General features: G+C 35.8%; 2 protein-coding genes and 1 pseudogene across 3 annotated transcripts; 2 read left to right on the forward strand and 1 right to left on the reverse strand.

Annotated features, from left to right (window-relative positions):
* The first annotated feature begins 5,175 nt into the window (after positions 1 to 5,175).
* LOC111798419 (ATPase 11, plasma membrane-type) lies at positions 5,176 to 11,549 on the forward strand. The gene is made up of 21 exons (XM_023681546.2): positions 5,176 to 5,467; positions 5,570 to 5,689; positions 5,860 to 5,958; positions 6,180 to 6,317; positions 6,404 to 6,538; positions 6,650 to 6,829; positions 6,919 to 7,125; positions 7,196 to 7,315; positions 7,402 to 7,521; positions 7,670 to 7,792; positions 7,874 to 7,978; positions 8,067 to 8,211; positions 8,306 to 8,470; positions 8,656 to 8,894; positions 9,039 to 9,071; positions 9,168 to 9,249; positions 9,371 to 9,531; positions 10,266 to 10,451; positions 10,532 to 10,714; positions 10,789 to 10,967; positions 11,189 to 11,549. The coding sequence occupies exons 1-21, from the start codon at positions 5,414 to 5,416 to the stop codon at positions 11,283 to 11,285; spliced, it is 2,871 nt and encodes a 956-aa protein (XP_023537314.1). The 5' UTR covers positions 5,176 to 5,413; the 3' UTR covers positions 11,286 to 11,549.
* Positions 11,550 to 11,632: 83 nt separating this feature from the next.
* Positions 11,633 to 13,353, reverse strand: LOC111804236 (uncharacterized; annotated as a pseudogene). Its single transcript, XR_015420360.1, has 4 exons — positions 12,969 to 13,353; positions 12,812 to 12,873; positions 12,212 to 12,342; positions 11,633 to 12,049 (listed from the first exon to the last, which is right to left on the reverse strand). The product of XR_015420360.1 is annotated as an uncharacterized LOC111804236 (transcript).
* Positions 13,354 to 13,523: 170 nt separating this feature from the next.
* On the forward strand, positions 13,524 to 17,990 carry CLPS3 (CLP-similar protein 3). The gene is made up of 11 exons (XM_023677920.2): positions 13,524 to 13,739; positions 14,112 to 14,455; positions 14,661 to 14,729; positions 14,855 to 14,950; positions 15,127 to 15,368; positions 15,512 to 15,650; positions 15,761 to 15,817; positions 16,570 to 16,704; positions 16,925 to 17,160; positions 17,491 to 17,535; positions 17,639 to 17,990. Exons 2-11 carry the CDS (start codon positions 14,246 to 14,248, stop codon positions 17,724 to 17,726), a joined length of 1,317 nt encoding a protein of 438 aa, XP_023533688.1. The 5' UTR covers positions 13,524 to 13,739; positions 14,112 to 14,245; the 3' UTR covers positions 17,727 to 17,990.
* The last annotated feature ends 1,526 nt before the right edge of the window (positions 17,991 to 19,516 follow it).

A 19,516-nucleotide genomic window follows, 5' to 3' on the forward strand; every position in this document is an offset into this window, starting at 1 on the left:
AGTTTTACCCTTCTAACCATAGTCCGTTAAAAAAATAGCCAGCTACATTTTGAGTTTTATTATAGTGTTCAACAACAAAAGAAGCTTGTTGAACCCTACTATAACAGACAGGTAGTCTAACCCATCTTTCACCTACCTTCCGTATGTCAGTCACTGTAAACAATTATGTTTTCTTTTAAAAGAAGCTTGTGTTTCTTGGCCTTTTACTTTCCTCTGAAATTCTCATTTGTTATGTTTAGTGTCTTGATTCAATTTCTTACGTGGTTCAGGATAAATTTAGCACTCTGGGCATCTATCCATGCACGAGATAACCTTCTTTTCTTCTCTGTTTCTTTTCTCGTGGATATGCACAAGGTATAACCTTCATCAGTCAATATTAGTATAACTTGAGTTGAATTTATTAGGTGAAGTTGCATAGCACCAACTTGCTCAACGATGGGTCACCTATAACCCATTTTACACGTTGCTCCATTACGATCGAGAGGATTTTGGAACAAGAATATGCGCTATTCATTATCAAGGATCTACCAACTCAAGGCCTTTGTTTGATTTAAGCTTAGTATCTAACCTCTCTTAGCTTTTCTTTAGGCTTTTTTTTCAGTTTATGGTGATGGTTGAAGCAATCAACTACCTGAAGCCAACCTACTTGGGTAGATACTATGCTCTTTGTCCAGAAAAAAGGAACAATTATAATGTGTGAATGAGAAGTATGAATCTTTTTAAGGTGGTGGAGTACTTACCTAAAGATGCCAATCTAAGTGGGTTGTTGAGTGCGGTCTAGAGACTTCCTAGAAGGAGAAATAGATTTCTTAAAGATTTTACGGCCGGAGAGGACACGACCTGAATATATAGTTTCATTTCTTGTGCCCATTAAGGTAAAAATTACCCTTCACTAATGGGCATCTTCTTATAATAGACCCAGACCCAGTTATTTTGTTGAGCATTTAAATACCATTCAAAAGTTGGATCGACAGAAAGGAATTACTGGCAGAGTTCATTGATAACAGAGAAGTTATTCTTCATCTTATTGTGTGACAAAGATTGGAGAGAACCTATAGAATTAGAGTTTGTTTAATGCAAAAGCAATGATTGGATTATGGTAAAAAAGTGTCGATCTAACAGCAATGAAGGTCCAACTAGAAGATAAAGAGATTATGGTGTTTGGTGCCTATTTCAAAGTTGCTCGATACTATTTTGATTTTGCTTGATATGGCTGTTTAAGTGCCTACAAAAATATTTTAAATGGTAAAGAAAATAGAGAAATTGGAAGTAATAGCTAGAAAAAAAAAGAAGTAATCGTTAGTCTAGGACTCTAGATTTAATGGGAAAAATATCATATATTTTACACTAATAGTATTTTATATGGTTGCAGGTGAAATAATAAATAACTATATCTAGTGCATTGACTGTCTTTCTCTTCTACACTAAGTTTTGATCCTTGCAATTTAGTCCAATTGTGTATCTTTTTTAGCCTCAAGTTTTCTTTATTGTATTGGTATGGTAGTAGTTAGCAAGAATTTGTTGTCGTGTTTTGACCCCTCAAGAGATAAATATTCAATTTTCACCCCAATTGTTTGATTTTGTTTAACTAGTTGAGGTCGTTTTATTGGGCCCTTATTTGTCAGGATTTCAAATGAGCTTAGGAAAGATTATTTGAAGTTTTCAACTTGTTTAGGTGTCGAATTAGTTGAAACATTTTACTTCTTTTCTTTTCAAGAAAGTTAAAAGTTAGGATTATATTTTTGTAGACTCACATAATTTTTTTAAAAAAAAAAATTAGTCATCCAATATAAATTTATTTTAAATTGATCACATCTTACCTTAAAGTTATTATGGTTAAGTTAATCTTCAGTATAGATGATAATTATTAATCGCAATCTTATATTTTCATAATTTTTCAGATTAAATTTATATATATATATATATATATATATATATATATATATATTTTAAATTGTTAGCTTGGCTAGTAGCCCACTACACCAATATTCAAATTTTATAGCGAAAGAATACATCAACTATTTGAAAAAGACAATATTTATTAAATTCTATTCAATTGAAACAGTTAATTATATGATAGTTTTAATTATCATTTAAAGTAAAGTTGATTATGATAAAAATAAAAAGTTAATTAATATTTAACTTTAATGATTCCAATATCCCAATGTTTTCCTTTTATTCGACCTAATCTCTACTTTTGTTTTTCTTTTTTCCTTTTATGATGAATAGCTTACCTCTTTCTTAATCTTATAATTCAATATGACTCATTCTTTAATACTTTCAATTAATACACATGTTGCCATAACTAAAGGCATTTATTTATTTATTAAATACATAACTTATGATATTCATCAAGACAATGATTATTAAAATGGCTTTATTGTAGATTTCACTTGAAGAGTCATTCATTTGGTCTTCTTACTTCATGAAAAAAGAGACTTTGATTTACTTTTCTTCTTAAATTTTTTTACTAAAGTAAGAATTTCATTTTGACCATAATAAGTAAATTATGAAATTAGTTTTATTTGTTCTAATTTGAAAGCTGAATTCAATTTTTATGTAAAGACTTTTCTTTTGAAATAACAAAAGAATATTTAAAAACTATATGAAATTAATTTTATTTTACTCTCTAACGTATAGTTTTATTTAATAATATTTTCAGTTTTTTATTATATCTGTAAATGTTATATGAGATGATTGAAATTATAACTTGATTTCAAATAAAGTTTTATAGAAGAATTAAAAATTAAGATAAAATATTTCTACATTATAAGGGAAAATATCGAATAAAAATAAAGAGGGGAAACAAAAATGGAATTCGGATCCAATCTAAATCATAACTTTGGCATAAAGGAAAAATTCAAAGAAAAAGAAAAAAAGAAAAAAAGAAAAAAGAAAAAAGAAAAATCGTCTCAACTAAAAAAGTGGAAGATTCTAGATACTCAGGCTGCTCGACACGTGGGATTCTAGACAAAGCATTAGGAAAATAACATACACACAGGCTGCTCCAAATTTATTTAATTCTTAAAAAGAAAAAATCTCAAAATACATTATTTTATTTTTTATATTTTTTAAATCATTATTTTAAAATTCATATATTGAATTTCAGACATTTGTTGGCAACTCTTTTTCAATTGAGGTAATAGTCTATTTATATAATCTTATCATATGAAAGAAAATGACAAAGTCTATGTATCAAGGGGACAAGCTTCGTGGAAGGATATTTATCCGAATAAAAAATGCTTAAAAAGCCTTCCCTTAAACCGTATCTATCGGTCCAACACTATTCTACACGACTCTTCTTCTCTTAAATGTATTACTAGTTCAATGGAGTTCCACCATGGATAGATCTTCACTATGACTGGAGCTTCGGAGCTCTACCCCAAATAGATCTTCACACACTTGAGAATTCTATTGACATGACTAAATTAAGATAAGATCATTGTTATAATACTACTAGACAAGAAAAACTCCTACAATGGTATGATATTATCTAATTTGAATATAAGCTCTCAAAACTTTACTTTTAGTTCCTCCAAAAGAGCTCATAATGTAAATAGTGCTTCTCTTTAATTCTAAAATGATAGGTGGAGCATCGATCGAATCGGTGAGGTGAGGTGAGGTTGGGACGAAAATAAAGTCAAAAATGAGTCCCAAAAGATATACATATTCAAATACAATGTAGGGATTCAACAAATGAGACCTTATAATTTCAACAAACTTGGAACTTGCTTGCAAAGAATATTTTGTCCCACACAAAAAAAATTGAGCATTTCGTGGCAGTGTCCAAGGAGTCAATATTTGTGGTAAAAATTTGATAATATAGTCTAATTAATCCAAATTATTTTCTACGGTAGAGCTTAGCTTTATTGACCAATGAATTAAAGTGGTACAATTCATAATTATGACATATGAAATACGTTTAAAACTTGAAAAAGTTTAATTAATTCTAAAAATATTGTCAATGTTGTAGAAATAAAATTAGGTGAAAAGGGGAAAAATGAAAAAAAAAATAACAAAAAAACAAAAGTTGGTGGGAAGAAGTTGAGGGGAAAAACAAAACCACGTACACATTTAACCCTCTACCTAATCTAACCTATATAAAAATACGAACCAAATCTAACTTTAAATCTTATCCATTCAATCTTAATCTCAAGGGAGTGATCTCGTCGTATTTTGTCATGTAAGACACACTTCAATATATTATCTCCTATATATGTTAGGAGTGACTCTGTCACGTAGGATTATATCGCATGATCCAAATAGATTCATTTTACATACATGTAATGAGTGACCTCGCATGCAAATTTATATCGTTGGGTATGATCCCATATTCTCTAAAATATTCTCATTAGGCCCTAACACTATATAAAATATTGGCTATAAAAAGATTAAATCTAATAAATTGGACTAAATTGGCCCAATTGAATCAAGATAGACGGATCCAATTGACTCGGTTTTCAATCTTCACCGAAAACGCATGCACACACTTGCATTTCTTGATTGCACTTCCGACGATCATTCCCTTGTACAATCAATCACAATTTCTTCGCCAATCAAAAGTTAGGCTCAAAATTAAGAAGATTCCCACCAAACCACGATGAGTTCAAAGGTAGTTTAGCTAGAGAAGGCAATGAAAGAAAAACTATAAAGTTACCTTACGTTACAAGAAGATAACATCATTCATGAATGAAGATATTATTGATAAAATTTAAACCCACCATACGAGCTAAGGTAAAGAGTGTTTGATGGTTATACGTAACTTAAAAAAAATTAGAAACACAAATCTCTATCATATCATTTTTTTTTTTTTTTTAAGTTCAATAATACAAAACTTAAGGATTTAAACCTATGATCATATCATTGCATAATAATAGGTGAACTATGAAGTAAAAACAAGATTTCTATTATTATATAACAAACCCAAACGTCTTTAAACACAATTACTTGAAGTGAGCAAGTTTGGTATGAGTTTAATTATTGAAGCAATTGGGACAAAACCCATTCCTCCTTTCAAAATTGACCATTTTTTATATAAATGTATTCATAGAAATATAGAGAGAGTTGTGTGATGGGATGATTTAACAAAAGTGGGAGCGCAGTCACCAACACCGAAACACCTGTACAACAAACTTGTACACTCCAATGTAATGTAATGTAAGTAATGGTTCTTCAAAAAGGTGGAATTTTTATGGAGACCAAATGTACCCGGAAGTACATAATCTTCTTAGAGCGTCCGCTTCTGTGCCACGCCAAAAAGTTGCCAGCTTTATACAGCCTTCGAGCAGAGTGAAATTCAGAGATACCAAAAACTTCTTCTAAGGCTCACCTTCCCTCTTCCCCTGTTTTCTTCTTGCATTTTCAGGTGTTTTCACTTCATTTTCTTCAGCCTTTTCTCTGTTGAAGCTTGAAGATGGGGGATAAGGATGAAGTTTTGGAGGCTGTTCTGAAAGAAGCTGTTGATTTGGTACTTTTAATCTGTTTCTATATGGGTTTTTCTTCTATATTTGTCCTGTTTTTTTTTTCTGGGTTTTGGGTTTGGGATGTATTGAGCTTCTTGAACTTGTAGGAGAACGTGCCGGTTGAAGAGGTTTTTCAGACTTTGAGGTGTAATACTAATGGTTTGACAACAGAGGCGGCTCGTGAGAGATTGGCCATCTTTGGCTACAATAAGCTTGAAGAAAAGAAGGTTTTTCTCTTCACTACTCTCAGCTTAATTCCTTCTCTGTTTCGTTTTGTGAAGCTGGAAAGAATAAGACACAACGCTCCTCTGTTTTTAATTCTATCATATATTTGAATTCTTGGTTAAAGTATAGCTCTGGTGATTTCCACGTTGATTCTGTGGTATTTTTGTTGCAGGAGAGTAAGGTTTTGAAGTTCTTGGGATTTATGTGGAACCCTCTTTCATGGGTCATGGAAGCTGCAGCTATAATGGCTATTGCTCTAGCCAATGGAGGAGTGAGTTTGTAGTCTCTGATCTAAAGAAGTATCTACTTTTGTTTGTATTTTTTGTTTTTCACTTCCATTTCTGAGCAAATAGTCATGAAATTTCGTTTAGAAAAGAAGATGCATCTTTCAAATAACTCAGTTAGTGAAAAGATCATAATCTCTTGAACTTTCCTGATGATGGTTAGTTGTTAAACGTGTTTTTCGATGGCTAAGAACGACGTGTTTCACAGGGAAAACCTCCAGATTGGCAAGATTTTGTTGGGATCATAACCTTGTTGCTTATCAATTCAACTATTAGTTTTATTGAGGAGAACAATGCTGGAAACGCCGCAGCTGCGCTCATGGCTCGTCTTGCACCGAAAGCTAAGGTTCTTACAATGTTCCATATTGATATAAACCATGAACTTTTATAGCTGAATAGTGTTAGTATCTTAGTTATGTTCACTACTTAAAGGTTCTTAGAGATGGGAAGTGGGTTGAGGAGGAAGCATCAGTTCTTGTTCCTGGTGATATAATTAGTGTCAAGCTCGGTGACATTATTCCTGCTGATGCTCGCCTCCTTGAAGGCGATCCGCTGAAGATCGATCAAGTAACGTTATAACCATTTCTAATCTCTGTTTTCCTGGTATTTTGAAAACATTTCAAACGACGTTTAGTTTTCTTGAGGTGACTTACTTGAGTGTTCTTGTCGAGTTTGCAGTCTGCACTCACGGGAGAATCGCTACCTGTAACTAAAGGCCCAGGTGACAGCGTCTATTCAGGGTCGACGTGCAAACAGGGAGAAATTGAAGCAGTAGTTATTGCTACTGGTGTTCATACCTTCTTTGGCAAAGCTGCTCATCTTGTGGACTCCACAAACCAAGTGGGTCATTTCCAAAAGGTAATAGTTGATTGTTTGATCAATTTTTGAATACAAATCTCTTATTGGTTATTGATAGTAATCTTGCTAACAATTCTATTGCTAAATAGGTTTTGACTGCTATTGGAAATTTCTGCATATGTTCCATTGCTGTGGGCATGATTGTGGAGATTATCGTCATGTACCCAATCCAACATCGGGCATATCGTCCCGGGATCGACAATCTCCTTGTTCTTCTCATTGGAGGAATTCCTATTGCTATGCCGACTGTTTTGTCGGTCACGATGGCAATTGGATCACATCGTCTATCTCAACAGGTAGGTAATTCTAGTTGCTAAATACCTGCCCAAGTTCGATCACTTCAACTTATCTCGATGGCTTTCTCAGGGAGCTATCACGAAACGAATGACGGCAATAGAAGAAATGGCTGGAATGGACGTGCTTTGTAGCGACAAAACAGGAACACTGACGTTAAATAAGCTTACTGTTGATAAGACTCTGATAGAGGTTGATGGAAGATTCCACAGTTCATGTTTACATATGTAATGCATCTATATTGATTCTTCTAACTCACTAATGTTTACTTTTAATAGGTTTTCACCAAGGGAGTGGATGTCGATACCGTTATTCTCATGGCAGCTCAAGCCTCCCGAGTTGAAAATCAGGATGCAATCGATACTGCTATTGTAGGGATGTTGAGTGATCCAAAGGAGGTATGTTCAAAATATTGTTTCGACATATACGATTTCAAAGTTGGATATTCACATTCATTTATGAACTGAAAAGAAATGAGTGAATACTTAACTAGAAGATATGTAAACTTTCATTTGTATTCTTGTTTCGACATATACGATAAAAAAGGCACGAGCAGGCATTCAAGAGGTTCACTTCCTTCCATTCAACCCAACTGACAAGCGGACTGCTCTGACATACATTGATCGTGATGGGAAAATGCATCGGGTCAGCAAAGGCGCTCCAGAGCAGGTAGGATAACGTACCAATATTGTTCAGTTCTTCATTGTTTTGAGGATGCTAATACTCAAAACTTATGTCGTTCTGTATTAGATATTGAATCTTGCGCACAACAAATCAGAGATAGAAAGGAAAGTCCATGCTATAATCGATAAGTTCGCGGAGCGAGGGTTGCGATCTCTTGCAGTGGCATACCAAGTAGCTGTCTTTCTTGATTCTGCATTCAGTTCGTTCGGACTCGTTATCGTTCGTGTAGTTACTAATGAACCATAAATCGATTTTACAGGAAGTTCCAGAAGGAAGGAAGGAGAGTCATGGAGGGCCATGGCAGTTCATTGGACTAATGCCTCTGTTTGACCCGCCAAGACATGATAGTGCAGAGACAATTAGGAGGGCTTTGAATCTTGGTGTAAACGTTAAAATGATCACAGGTCCAATTATTATACTAAATTTTGAAAATATCTACCACAAAATTGTTTAAGTTGTCATTAACTAAACTTACTTTTAATTTCCTTGTCATTTTAGGTGATCAACTGGCTATAGGAAAGGAAACGGGACGACGTCTCGGGATGGGAACAAATATGTACCCTTCATCTGCATTATTAGGACAGAACAAAGATGAATCAATTTCTGGATTGCCTGTTGATGACTTAATTGAAAAGGCTGATGGATTTGCCGGCGTTTTTCCTGGTAATTTTCTTTCTTTTAAACTATAATTCATCGTGATCAACTGACAACAAACCGAATCTCGCAACACTGTGACACAGGAACGTACGACAATTGAATGCTTTACATGTTACTTCTAGTGTTCAAGTTACAACTAAGAATGTTATCTACCATCAGTATTTGCTTGACTGTAATGCTACATTGTACAGAGCACAAATATGAGATTGTGAAACGTTTACAAGCTCGAAAACATATATGTGGAATGACTGGAGATGGTGTTAATGATGCTCCTGCACTTAAAAAGGCCGACATTGGCATAGCAGTTGCAGATGCAACCGACGCAGCTCGTAGCGCTTCTGATATTGTTCTTACAGAGCCTGGTCTTAGTGTTATCATAAGCGCTGTTCTAACCAGCAGAGCCATCTTCCAGAGGATGAAAAATTACACGGTACACCTGCGTTCACAGCTTAGATAAGTAATATCAAGTGTAATACTTTGAACATTGAGCTTTAAGTACAAAGTTTATTATATTGTTGACTCCAATTCCAATCTTCAAAATTTCATATTTGATCTTAACAATTTACTGTTGCAGATTTATGCAGTATCAATTACGATCCGTATTGTGGTAAGTTTTAGAGCTTATTGTCAAGAAAAATGAATTCTATCAGGATCCTTTATCACCCTCTACTTATTAACGTGTCGTCTCGATCGTTTTGGACAGCTTGGATTCATGTTGCTGGCCCTAATATACCAATTTGACTTCCCACCTTTCATGGTCCTGATCATTGCTATCCTCAATGATGGTTTGTATTTGGTTCTTAAACTTAGAGAGATAACTTTGTTTATATATTGATATACTGTAGCTCTACCTTCTTTTTTTTTTTTGTTCCTAGTGTTCAACTACAATATATTTATGCTTGCCAGGTACCATAATGACAATATCAAAGGATAGAGTGAAACCTTCTCCTCTGCCAGATAGCTGGAAACTGGCGGAGATTTTTGGCACTGGAATTATTCTTGGAGGTTATTTGGCTATGATGACCGTTATTTTCTTCTGGGCGGCTTACAGAACTGACTTCTTTCCTGTGAGTTTAGTAATTTTGATGAGATAATGGAAACCGTCACGTTTAGAAGTAGAGATGCAAGTACACAGACCTTATTTCCCAGTTCTGTCAGCAAAGTATTTAATTCTAGCTGCGAGATGATAATATTATACACATGTTATTGTGTGAAACATCGGTTGGAGAGGGGAACAAAACATTCCTTTTAAGGGTGTGGAAATCTCTCCCTAGTAGACGCGTTTTAAAAACCTTGAGGAGAAACCCGAAAGGGAAAGTCCAAAGAGGATGATATTTGTTAGCGGTGGGCTTGGGCTGTTACAAATGGTATCAGAGTCAAACACCGAGCGATGTGCCAGTGAGGACGCTGGGCCCTCAAGCAGGTGGATTGTGAGATTTTATATCGGTTAGAGAGGGGAACGAAACATTTCTTATAAGGGAGTGGAAACCTCTCCCTAGTGAACGCGTTTTAAAACCTTGAGGAGAAGTCCGGAAGGAAAAGTCATAGAGGACAATATCTGCTAGCGGTGGGCTTGGCTATTACATATTCCTGCTGAGAATAGAAATCAAGCACGAAAAAGTTAAATAATTTCGTGACTTACTTTCAGTGCCTTTTCAGCTTTCTGTAGGATACTAAATCTTGTTCCTTGATATCTTCTTAATGATGGTCCTTGACAAACATGAATTTCTTTAGAACTTCAATGCTCTCAACTTTTCAAGCATCCATTGTCAAAATCATTGATGTTCCTATGTGATTTCAGCGTACATTTGGGGTTTCTAGCCTTCAGAAGAAGGATGAGGATGATTTCAGAAAGCTAGCTTCAGCAATATACCTGCAAGTGAGTACAATTAGTCAGGCTCTCATCTTTGTTACACGATCTCGGAGTTGGTCGTTTGTGGAGCGGCCTGGACTGTTATTGGTTGCAGCTTTTATTGTTGCTCAGCTGGTGAGTGAACTGTTAGATTCTAGCCACATCTTGAGGTCTGATTTTTGATATCCTTGATTCATTAATCATCATATGAACAGATTGCTACACTGATTGCTGTCTATGCAAACTGGAGTTTTGCTGCAATAGAAGGAATTGGCTGGGGCTGGGCTGGTGTGGTTTGGCTTTACAACGTCGTCTTTTATTTCCCACTTGACATAATCAAGTTTGCAATCAGATATGCCATTAGTGGTAGGGCATGGGACCTTGTCATTGAACAAAGGGTATGCCTTCTCACTGTTTGAACAGCATGCTTAGTTGAACTCCCACTTTCTCTGATTCTGAGCTTCTTCTACAGATTGCCTTTACAAGGAAGAAGGATTTCGGGAAGGAAGAGCGTGAGCTCAAATGGGCCCATGCGCAAAGGACACTTCATGGGCTGCAGCCACCTGAGGCTAAGATGTTTTCTGAGCGCACAACTTATACAGAGCTCAATCAAATGGCTGAAGAAGCAAAACGACGAGCTGAAATTGCAAGGTAAAATCAATTGAAAGTTCTAAATAAATTTTTACCTCCAAGAAACTTATTATAAAGCTAAAAATGAACTGACATGAACCACGTCTATTTGAGAGCATTCCACTGTATTTTCACAGCTTAATCCTGCAGCTTCCACAAGTGCTGCATGCTTTCTTAACACTTGAAATGAATGAATAAATGCAACAAACTTTTTGTTGTTTATGTACCTTGTGTCGGCGCAGGCTGAGAGAGCTGCACACATTGAAAGGTCACGTTGAATCAGTGGTGAGGCTGAAGGGTCTTGATATCAACACAATTCAGCAGTCATACACAGTATAGTGAACAGAAGCTTTTAAATCTGCACGACGTAGTTATCAATCACACGGCGAGAAGAATGGAGATCCATTCGTGATATACTTATATGAATGTATAAAAGTCCTGATAAACATGTAATTTGCCATACTTAAGTTCAAAATATGTAGAATGAATATTATGATCATCCTTGGTTCCCTTCATGTAGCTACACGATCATTGCCTGCAAACTGCGAAGGTATTCGTAGGGTGAGAATATATGCAAAGAGTGAGGATGAAGAGGTAATTTTACATCCTTTTGTCGTCCATGAAAAAAAAAATCTCAGTATCATTTTTTTTAAGCTAAACAATGAACTCTTTATTGATGAGGTAGATGAAGTTTGTCCAACATTTTACAAAACGAACATAATTAAACCCACTGCAGAAAATTGATCGACTATATATTGGGTTGTTTCCTTTCTAAGGAAATGATATTCTATACAAGGTACATTGAAATTGGTTCATGATAAATACTTCAATCAGCTTTCATAGAAATGGCACTGGAACACTGTGCTTCTTGTTTACAATGGCCATGGCCATGTACCGCGTGCCCATTCCTATGGGTGCGTCTTCGTCAGGCCCTTCCCAGAAGGGTGCCTTGTCTTCACCTACTAAACGCCAGTAATCCTTACACGTAGCAGATCAGCCATCAGAGGTCCTCTTCCTGGACCCAATTTTACCAATTTTACCAATTTTACCTTGTCTGGTCGTCCCATTTGCTCCCAAAGGTGCATGGCCCAGACACCAACCATCTAACATTGGCAAGCAGTATAGAGAAACATTCGTATGCAACAGGGAACCTCCAAGAATTAAAGATTTATATATATGTATTTCATTGTGTGTGACTATGCAATAGTCACAGATGATGGAAGAGGAAATTTGACATTGAGAACCCAAAAATCCTGGTGAATTACCTCGCCAAACATTTGGTTCACTTCAGGAGATATTATAAAATCACCTTCCGCCCCAAAATATAAAATCCAGCTTTAGGATTTGTCAAAACCTCTTCCATATACTCGGCTACTGAAATTGGTCCTCCACGATACTGCCATGCTAATAAGAAAGAATTTATGGCATGCAATAAAAATGATTCAAATAAGCTATGTCTGCTTGAAAAAACTGAGATCCATGATCACATTAAATCCTAGAATTCACGTTCTCTTGAAATCGCATAAAATTAGTCAATGCCACAGCAGAAATTGTAAATACTGGAACAATAATTATGATTAGCATAGAAATTCAGAACTGATCAGATTAGGTTACTCATATTTCCAAGAAACTTAGAGAAATCCCATTCATATTTGGCATGAAACTGAAAGACAGAATTCAGAGCAATTTCATAAAATGGAATCACTGAATGAAATTTCCTCAAAAGAGGAACAAGAAGTATCTTCATAAAGTAGCATCCTAAACAAGCGATAACTTACAGAGGCATTTTACACACACCTCATGTACAAGTTCAAAGCAAAAGAAGCTCACAAGAAGCACACGAAAGAAAAAAGAGAGAATCCAACCTTGATAATGCCTTTGAGATGCTTGACAAGCTCAGAGTCCTAAGAAGGCTCGTGAGAGTGCTCTGCCATTCACCACCCAAAAGACGGTCTCATTCATCTCGACATGTAAAAGCAACGCATAAGCAAATTAGATAGGTAGAGGTGAATCAGGTGGTACCAGGCGGGTTACACAATCCAGAGCGATCGATAGATGCTGTGGTGGATGGTTCAGAAGCGAAGGGTGGATTGACAACGTCTTCTTCATGCCCCAAGCGCTGAATGACATTACTGTCAGGGATCTGGAAGGTAGAAGAGGACGAAAAAAGGGAACATTGACGATGAAAATAAGCAGTACTGGAAGCGGAAATGGGTGTGGTTGGAAGACGGTGAGCGAGAGCGAGAGCGAGAGCTCGTAACGGTAGGCGTCGCAGCATTGCGTAGCGCGGCAGAGATAAGGAATGGCCACAGGGGCAGCAGCCGTTACGGTGGTTGGCTGACAGACTCGAAAGATGCGCTTATATATATATATATATCCTTCCATGAAATTATGGAGTGAGTCTCTTTGTATTTCTTGAAACTAATTATTTTTTCTTTTTTAAACATTTGTAAAAAATATATATACTTTTTTTTTATACAAAAAAAGATACAAAATACGAATAATTAAATAATAAAGTAATCTATTTAAAAAAAAATTAAATAAGATAATAGCTTATATTATGTTTTCTTTTAAGCTTTTTGTAAAATCCCCACTAGAAGCGTACCCTCTTCAATCTCAATTCAATTTTCAGCACCTCTCCGTCTCCATTTACATCGTCGGACGCCGTCGCCTCCCGCCGCAAGCTCGCCCTTGGATACTGCCTCCGGTCATCGCCTTTCTCAGTCTTTTTCTCTCTTTACCTTCTATTTTGTGGCAGAGCCAAACCAAATTCCAGCCATAATTTATCTTCAGGTGAGAGTAGTCATAATGGGCACACTAACTCGCTAGTATAAGTAGCAATACGAGTCAATGGTGACCACTACGAAATTTTGAATGTAGTCTCGCTGCGTTGCGAATAATTTTCCGCATCATTTTAGAAATTGTGTATTTTCTCACTTCACATTTACAGTATAAACTCATGTTGATGTGTGAAGTAAGTTAATAAATGTCAATTTGTCGAGTATGCAATTGATTGGATGAATTCAACTCTAGAGTTCTGTTCTTTGTTTCAATATTTTATTTTGTTGTCTGCTTTGATTTTTGTGGGTCTAAAACCCTAAACCCGCCAACTATTTTCTTGAAATTTGATTTCTTGATTCAATGAACCATTGACGCCTCGTGCAGCTCAATCGTTGTGTGACGTTATCCGAGGGATAGAGTAGCTATTTATAGTTACAGTGAGTGCAAACCAGAAGCCTACCATCTAAAATTGTTGATCTAGCTTGGGAAAAACGAAAAAGTTCGCATTTGGGTGAGGCATGGCGTACGGTGGTCCTGCCACGGTGGCTGGCTCAGCTTCGACTTCGTCTGTCAGACAGGTTAAGTTGGATAGGGAGAGCGAGCTCAGGATTGAAGTTGGAAACGACTCGCCTCTCCGTTTACGGCTGCTCTCTGGTAATGCTGAGATCTTTGGCACAGAGCTTCCTCCTGAAATATGGCTCACTTTACCACCAAGGCTGAAAATTGCTGTAAGATTTAATCAATGAGGCTTTCTTGCCCAATTTGACTTATATAAGTTTCAGAACGGAATTTCATTTCAAATTTCTTTCGAGTTTTGGTCTTTCTTGGTCAATCATTTCACAAGCATGCTGTTTAGTTTGAAATTGTATTTAGTAAGGGGATGGGTCTGCTTTGATCTTCCATTATTTTGAAAATTTGAGTTTGATGTTAAAGGTCTTCACTTGGTATGGAGCCACGCTTGAAATGGATGGTGCGACTGAAACTGATTATACGGCAGATGAGGTATAAATTTTGCTGGTTTGTATAGGCTATGGCTTACATCTAAGTCTATGAAGGCAAGGGTCTTCTCTGCACTAGAGATTTTTTGTTCAATGACTAAGATTCAATTCTCTATTGTTTGTTTACAGACACCCATGATCGGTTATGTGAATGTCCATGCCATTCTTGAAGCACGAAGAAGCCGTGCTAGAGCTTCATCAGCCGATGACTCCGGTTCTACACAGGTTCTTCTTTTCTTTTTTCTAATCAAAATGCTCAACTGAGCTAGTTTTTGCTCTGGTGGGCTAGAGTCAGTTTTGTGGGATTCTTGTGTTCGGGTCACCCTAATAACTTACATAGTAGGAACATAATTTCATTAACTATATTGATATTTAGAATTTTCTTTTTTTGGTTGCATTAGGGTCCAAGGGTCATCGTTGTGGGGCCTACCGATTCAGGGAAGAGCACCTTGTCAAGGATGCTCCTTAGTTGGGCTGCAAAACAGGGTTGGAAGCCTACATTTGTAGATTTGGATATTGGCCAAGGATCTATAACAATTCCTGGGTGCATTGCTGCTACCCCTATCGAGTTGCCCATTGATCCTGTGGAAGGCATCCCCCTGGAAATGCCCCTGGTTTACTTTTATGGACACACGACTCCAAGGTAAATAAACCTGCTGCAGTATTTATTCTTCTTGAACTTTTACAGTGTTCATTTTCCCAACAATATGCTATGCTGAGAGTAAATTTTCATTTTAAGCCAAATGTAATGTGTTCCAATGCCCTAAGTTTGAGGTTCTTTAACAGCAATAACGTTGATCTGTACAAAGTGCTTGTGAAGGAGCTTGCCCAAGTGCTGGAGAGGCAATTTACTGGCAATGCAGAATCCCGAGCTGCGGGTATGGTTATCAACACAATGGGATGGATCGAGGGTGTAGGCTATGAGGTACTGAAACTTCTATACAAATTATGCAATTATGTTACACATTCCAGTTGCTAATTTCCATTACCACAATTGGTTATGTATCATTGTTCTTGTTTGTTATCTTGCTGCAGCTGCTTCTACATGCTATCGATACACTCAATGCTAATGTTGTCCTGGTTTTGGGTCAAGTAAGTTGCTTCTTTTTGTGTTTCTCTCAATTATTAAACTTGGTTTAACTAGAAATTGGAACTTGTTGAAAACTCTTCAGGTATTCTTTCCATGTGCTTTCCTTTATGCATTGGTTTATTTACCTATGATATAGCAGTTTTATTATTATAATGACATTATAAACCGTTAGTATCAAATGTTAGAAGGAAATTTAGTACAATTGTAATCATTACACAAAGGCTAAATGTATGTGATATACTCCTAAAAAGATGTGCAAACTATGTCATTTCTCCTATGTGATTCTGCCCCCAAATGAGTCGTTGAGGATGTGATCAGTTTAAGTGAGAGAGTGTCAACCATATTAGAAGAAAGCTAGTTGTGACCTACCAAAGTGCAAGCAGAAGGAAGGTGACTGCAAGTCACACTCATTGGATGTTGAAGGCCAAAGGAGAGAAGTGTTGTGATGCAACCAAGGAGGACAACGTATCATCTAACACACCAAGAAAAGTATTCAAGAAAGTCAAGCCAAGGTGCAAGCTAGAAGAGAACCCACCGTTTATACTAGCAAAAGTAGTAGTCGGAGTAGACTTGCTCTAAATATACTTTCTTCTTTTCTTCAAACTAATTTATAATCCTTATACTCTTCTATCCATAAATATCAAAGAAAACTTTCTAATATTGTACCTTAAAGGCAACCTTCTGAAGCAATAGACGCACAATAATTTATAGAATAATTGACCGTTAATATTTTTAATATTTTACTGTTTTGCAGGAGAAACTTTGGAGCATGCTCAAAGATGTACTAAAGAATAAGCCTAACGTAGATGTTGTGAAACTTCAAAAGTCCGGTGGTGTTGTATCCAGAAACGCTAAATATCGTCAAAAAGCCAGGAGTTACAGAATAAGGGTAAGCAAGGAAGTTGTATAAATGGTGGATGATTGGTTTTATTTTAACAGTCTCTTGTTTTGACCTTTTCAAATGACAATGGCAACTGAATTGCATCCTCAGTCTTGATGCAATTTGTCTTACTCATATGATTCAACTAAATTGAATCCTTGCCACGGAATTCCGTCTATTCCATTTTGAAACTGACAAGGCTATTACAAAATGCTGTGATGTTTTGCAGGAATATTTTTATGGACCTGCAAATGATCTCTCACCCCACTCAAACATCGCAAACTTCAGCGATCTGTTCATTTATCGCATTGGAGGTGGGCCACAGGCCCCGCGGTCAGCTCTGCCAATTGGTGCAGAACCGGCTGCAGATCCCACTAGATTAGTGCCTGTCAATATTAATCGGGATTTGCTCCATTTGGTTCTTGCTGTTTCATTTGCTAAAGAACCTGATGAAATTATCTCAAGGTGATTTCTTTTGGAATCTTGCTTTTCTTTTCTTCAGTCTCCATCTTTTATAAAGCTATCAAAAAAGAGTAGAAGACATGACCAATGTGTAATCCATGGGTTATACTCTAAAATAAGGATTAATTCTAACCCTTTTCATTTTCCCATCATTTGAAAACCTGATTCGTTCATACCGATCTGTGTCATTAAAGCAAAAAATCACATCAGTTCATTTGTTACATCTACAAATTTTTTTAAGCTCTTAGAAACCATTTCAAAACATGGTCTAAGGCTACAACTGTTATGTAACCCTCTCTACGAGTTGACGATTTTTTTCCTCTTTGGGTGCAGCAATGTTGCTGGATTTGTGTATATTACTGATATCGACATCCAAAGGTTTGAACTAAACAATAAGCTTATGATTTGGATGAAAGTATGTGAAGAAAGTCTGAAATTGTAACTTCTAAATCTAACAATGGGATTTGTTTTTGGATGACAGGAAGAAAATTACATATCTAGCGCCATCGGCAGGGGATCTTCCTGGCAAATATTTGATCGTGGGAACTTTGACCTGGATTGAGACCTGAAAATCCAATCCCACCACTTTATTACTATTCTTTTTGTTTGTGACACAGGGGACAGAGAGTAAAAGGGGAACCATAAATTATCTTTGAGGACAAAAATTTAACTGTAGGCATTAGATGTGAATAGATAAAGTCCAGGAATATGTGTGATGTGCAATATCATTTGTGGGAGTGAATTTTATAAACTTGGAAAAAACTAAGACCTATTTCGAATGAGGCAGAACATTTTGATTTCAAATAGAGATAAGGATGGAGGTTGAAAATGCATTAGTTGATCTTTGTTTCAAATCTTTCAATTATATGATTTAATTTCTTCTGGTGATTTTATTTTTAGTGGAGGGGAACATCTTGACCTCCTTTACTAACCCGAGTTGGCATAACATTGATAACATTGAGGAACAATGCTATTCAATACCCACTGATTTCTCTAAGTCTATACGTCTAACATTGTATAATTTTATTTTGGGTTCACACCTCACCTGAATTCTCCCGTTAGTCTTATTTATGGTTTGGACCAACACTATGTCTAACAACATGTGTTTCCCTATCTTACTTTAGTACACAAGGAATTTGTACCTCTTCATCAAGTGCATCAAATGACATTGTGCAAATAGTTATCTCATGGTCACCGTACACTAACTCAACTGAGAGTCACAACTATCTTCAAAATTCAATGCACAAGCGTATAGCAGATCTTCTAATGTTTTATTTAGATGTTCAGTCTGCTTGTTTGTTGGTGGATGAAAGGTCGTGCATAACTTTAAGTATGCGCCTAAGTCTTTGAAAACTTCACAAAAGTTAGACGTGAAACAAGAATTCCTATATGAGACTATATAAATTGTCATTTCATGATCCTAATAACCTAGGTATGGTGAGAGGTTGCAACTAATATATTGTTTTCTACCTTGATGCCTTTACCGACTGACAAACTTAACACTTCTCACAAGCTCCTCATCGCACTACCAATAATATGTTTCACACAAACCACATAAAAGAATCAAACAAACAAACTACACAAAAAAATTCTATATAATATCTATCATGGTACTAATAATTATTATTTTGAGCCATTATTCTCCTACAATATAATATTATAATTTTTTTAAAATATTGGGAGGCCATTGCTCCCTCATCAAGAGATTCATAATATAAAATAAAATAAAAAAATTAAAAGCTTTAGTTAGGTCCATTTAAACTCCCAATTTATTTTACCCTTTTTTTTCCCACCTCACCCAACCTCCCATGATTCCCTTCCTCAAATATTAAACAATTCCTTCCTCAATCTTTTTCCTTTTTTTTTTTCTAATTTTTTAATTTTTTAATTTTAATTTTAATAAATAAATAAATAAACATTTTATATCTGTTTGGGCCTTCACAATAGACACATAAATGCGAAGTGGCCATCCTTCTTAATCACTAACACTTTTCCATCACATCAATGTTATTAATAACCATAATTTATTCTTACAAAAAGATTCTTTATTCGTGTCAATAATAATATCCCACTTTCTAATATGTTTAAATAATTAATCCAAATAATTATCTTCCTTAATACCAATTCCAACATGATTAATTAGATAAGATATTCAGTTAAAATTAAATGAAATATGTGATATATTTGTGAAGAAATAAAATACATTATCCGTATTTAATATAATGTAGCAAAGACTATAGTGCTTTGGAGTATATCACTATGCCAATTTCTAAGTGCCCAATTTGAAAATGAGAGTCCAAATACATTTCTCTCTTTAAATAAGCACTTGATTTGATGAGGAATATCCTAGTTACTCTAA

Source organism: Cucurbita pepo, chromosome 1 (assembly GCF_057944985.1).
Source record: "Cucurbita pepo subsp. pepo isolate OVF chromosome 1, ASM5794498v1, whole genome shotgun sequence".
Classification (NCBI taxonomy): domain Eukaryota; kingdom Viridiplantae; phylum Streptophyta; class Magnoliopsida; order Cucurbitales; family Cucurbitaceae; genus Cucurbita; species Cucurbita pepo.

What these genes read in the sequence shown, in the direction of transcription:
- CLPS3 (XM_023677920.2), top strand. Translation starts at nt 14,246, where the DNA reads ATGGCGTACGGTGGTCCTGCCACGGTGGCTGGCTCAGCTTCGACTTCG. An exon ending in CACCAAGGCTGAAAATTGCT is followed by an intron (nt 14,456 to 14,660) that starts GTAAGATTTAAT and finishes TTGATGTTAAAG; the next exon opens with GTCTTCACTTGGTATGGAGC. An exon ending in CCAGGAGTTACAGAATAAGG is followed by an intron (nt 16,705 to 16,924) that starts GTAAGCAAGGAA and finishes GATGTTTTGCAG; the next exon opens with GAATATTTTTATGGACCTGC.
- LOC111798419 (XM_023681546.2), top strand. Translation starts at nt 5,414, where the DNA reads ATGGGGGATAAGGATGAAGTTTTGGAGGCTGTTCTGAAAGAAGCTGTT. An exon ending in CTCTTGCAGTGGCATACCAA is followed by an intron (nt 7,979 to 8,066) that starts GTAGCTGTCTTT and finishes TCGATTTTACAG; the next exon opens with GAAGTTCCAGAAGGAAGGAA. An exon ending in CATTGCTATCCTCAATGATG is followed by an intron (nt 9,250 to 9,370) that starts GTTTGTATTTGG and finishes TATGCTTGCCAG; the next exon opens with GTACCATAATGACAATATCA.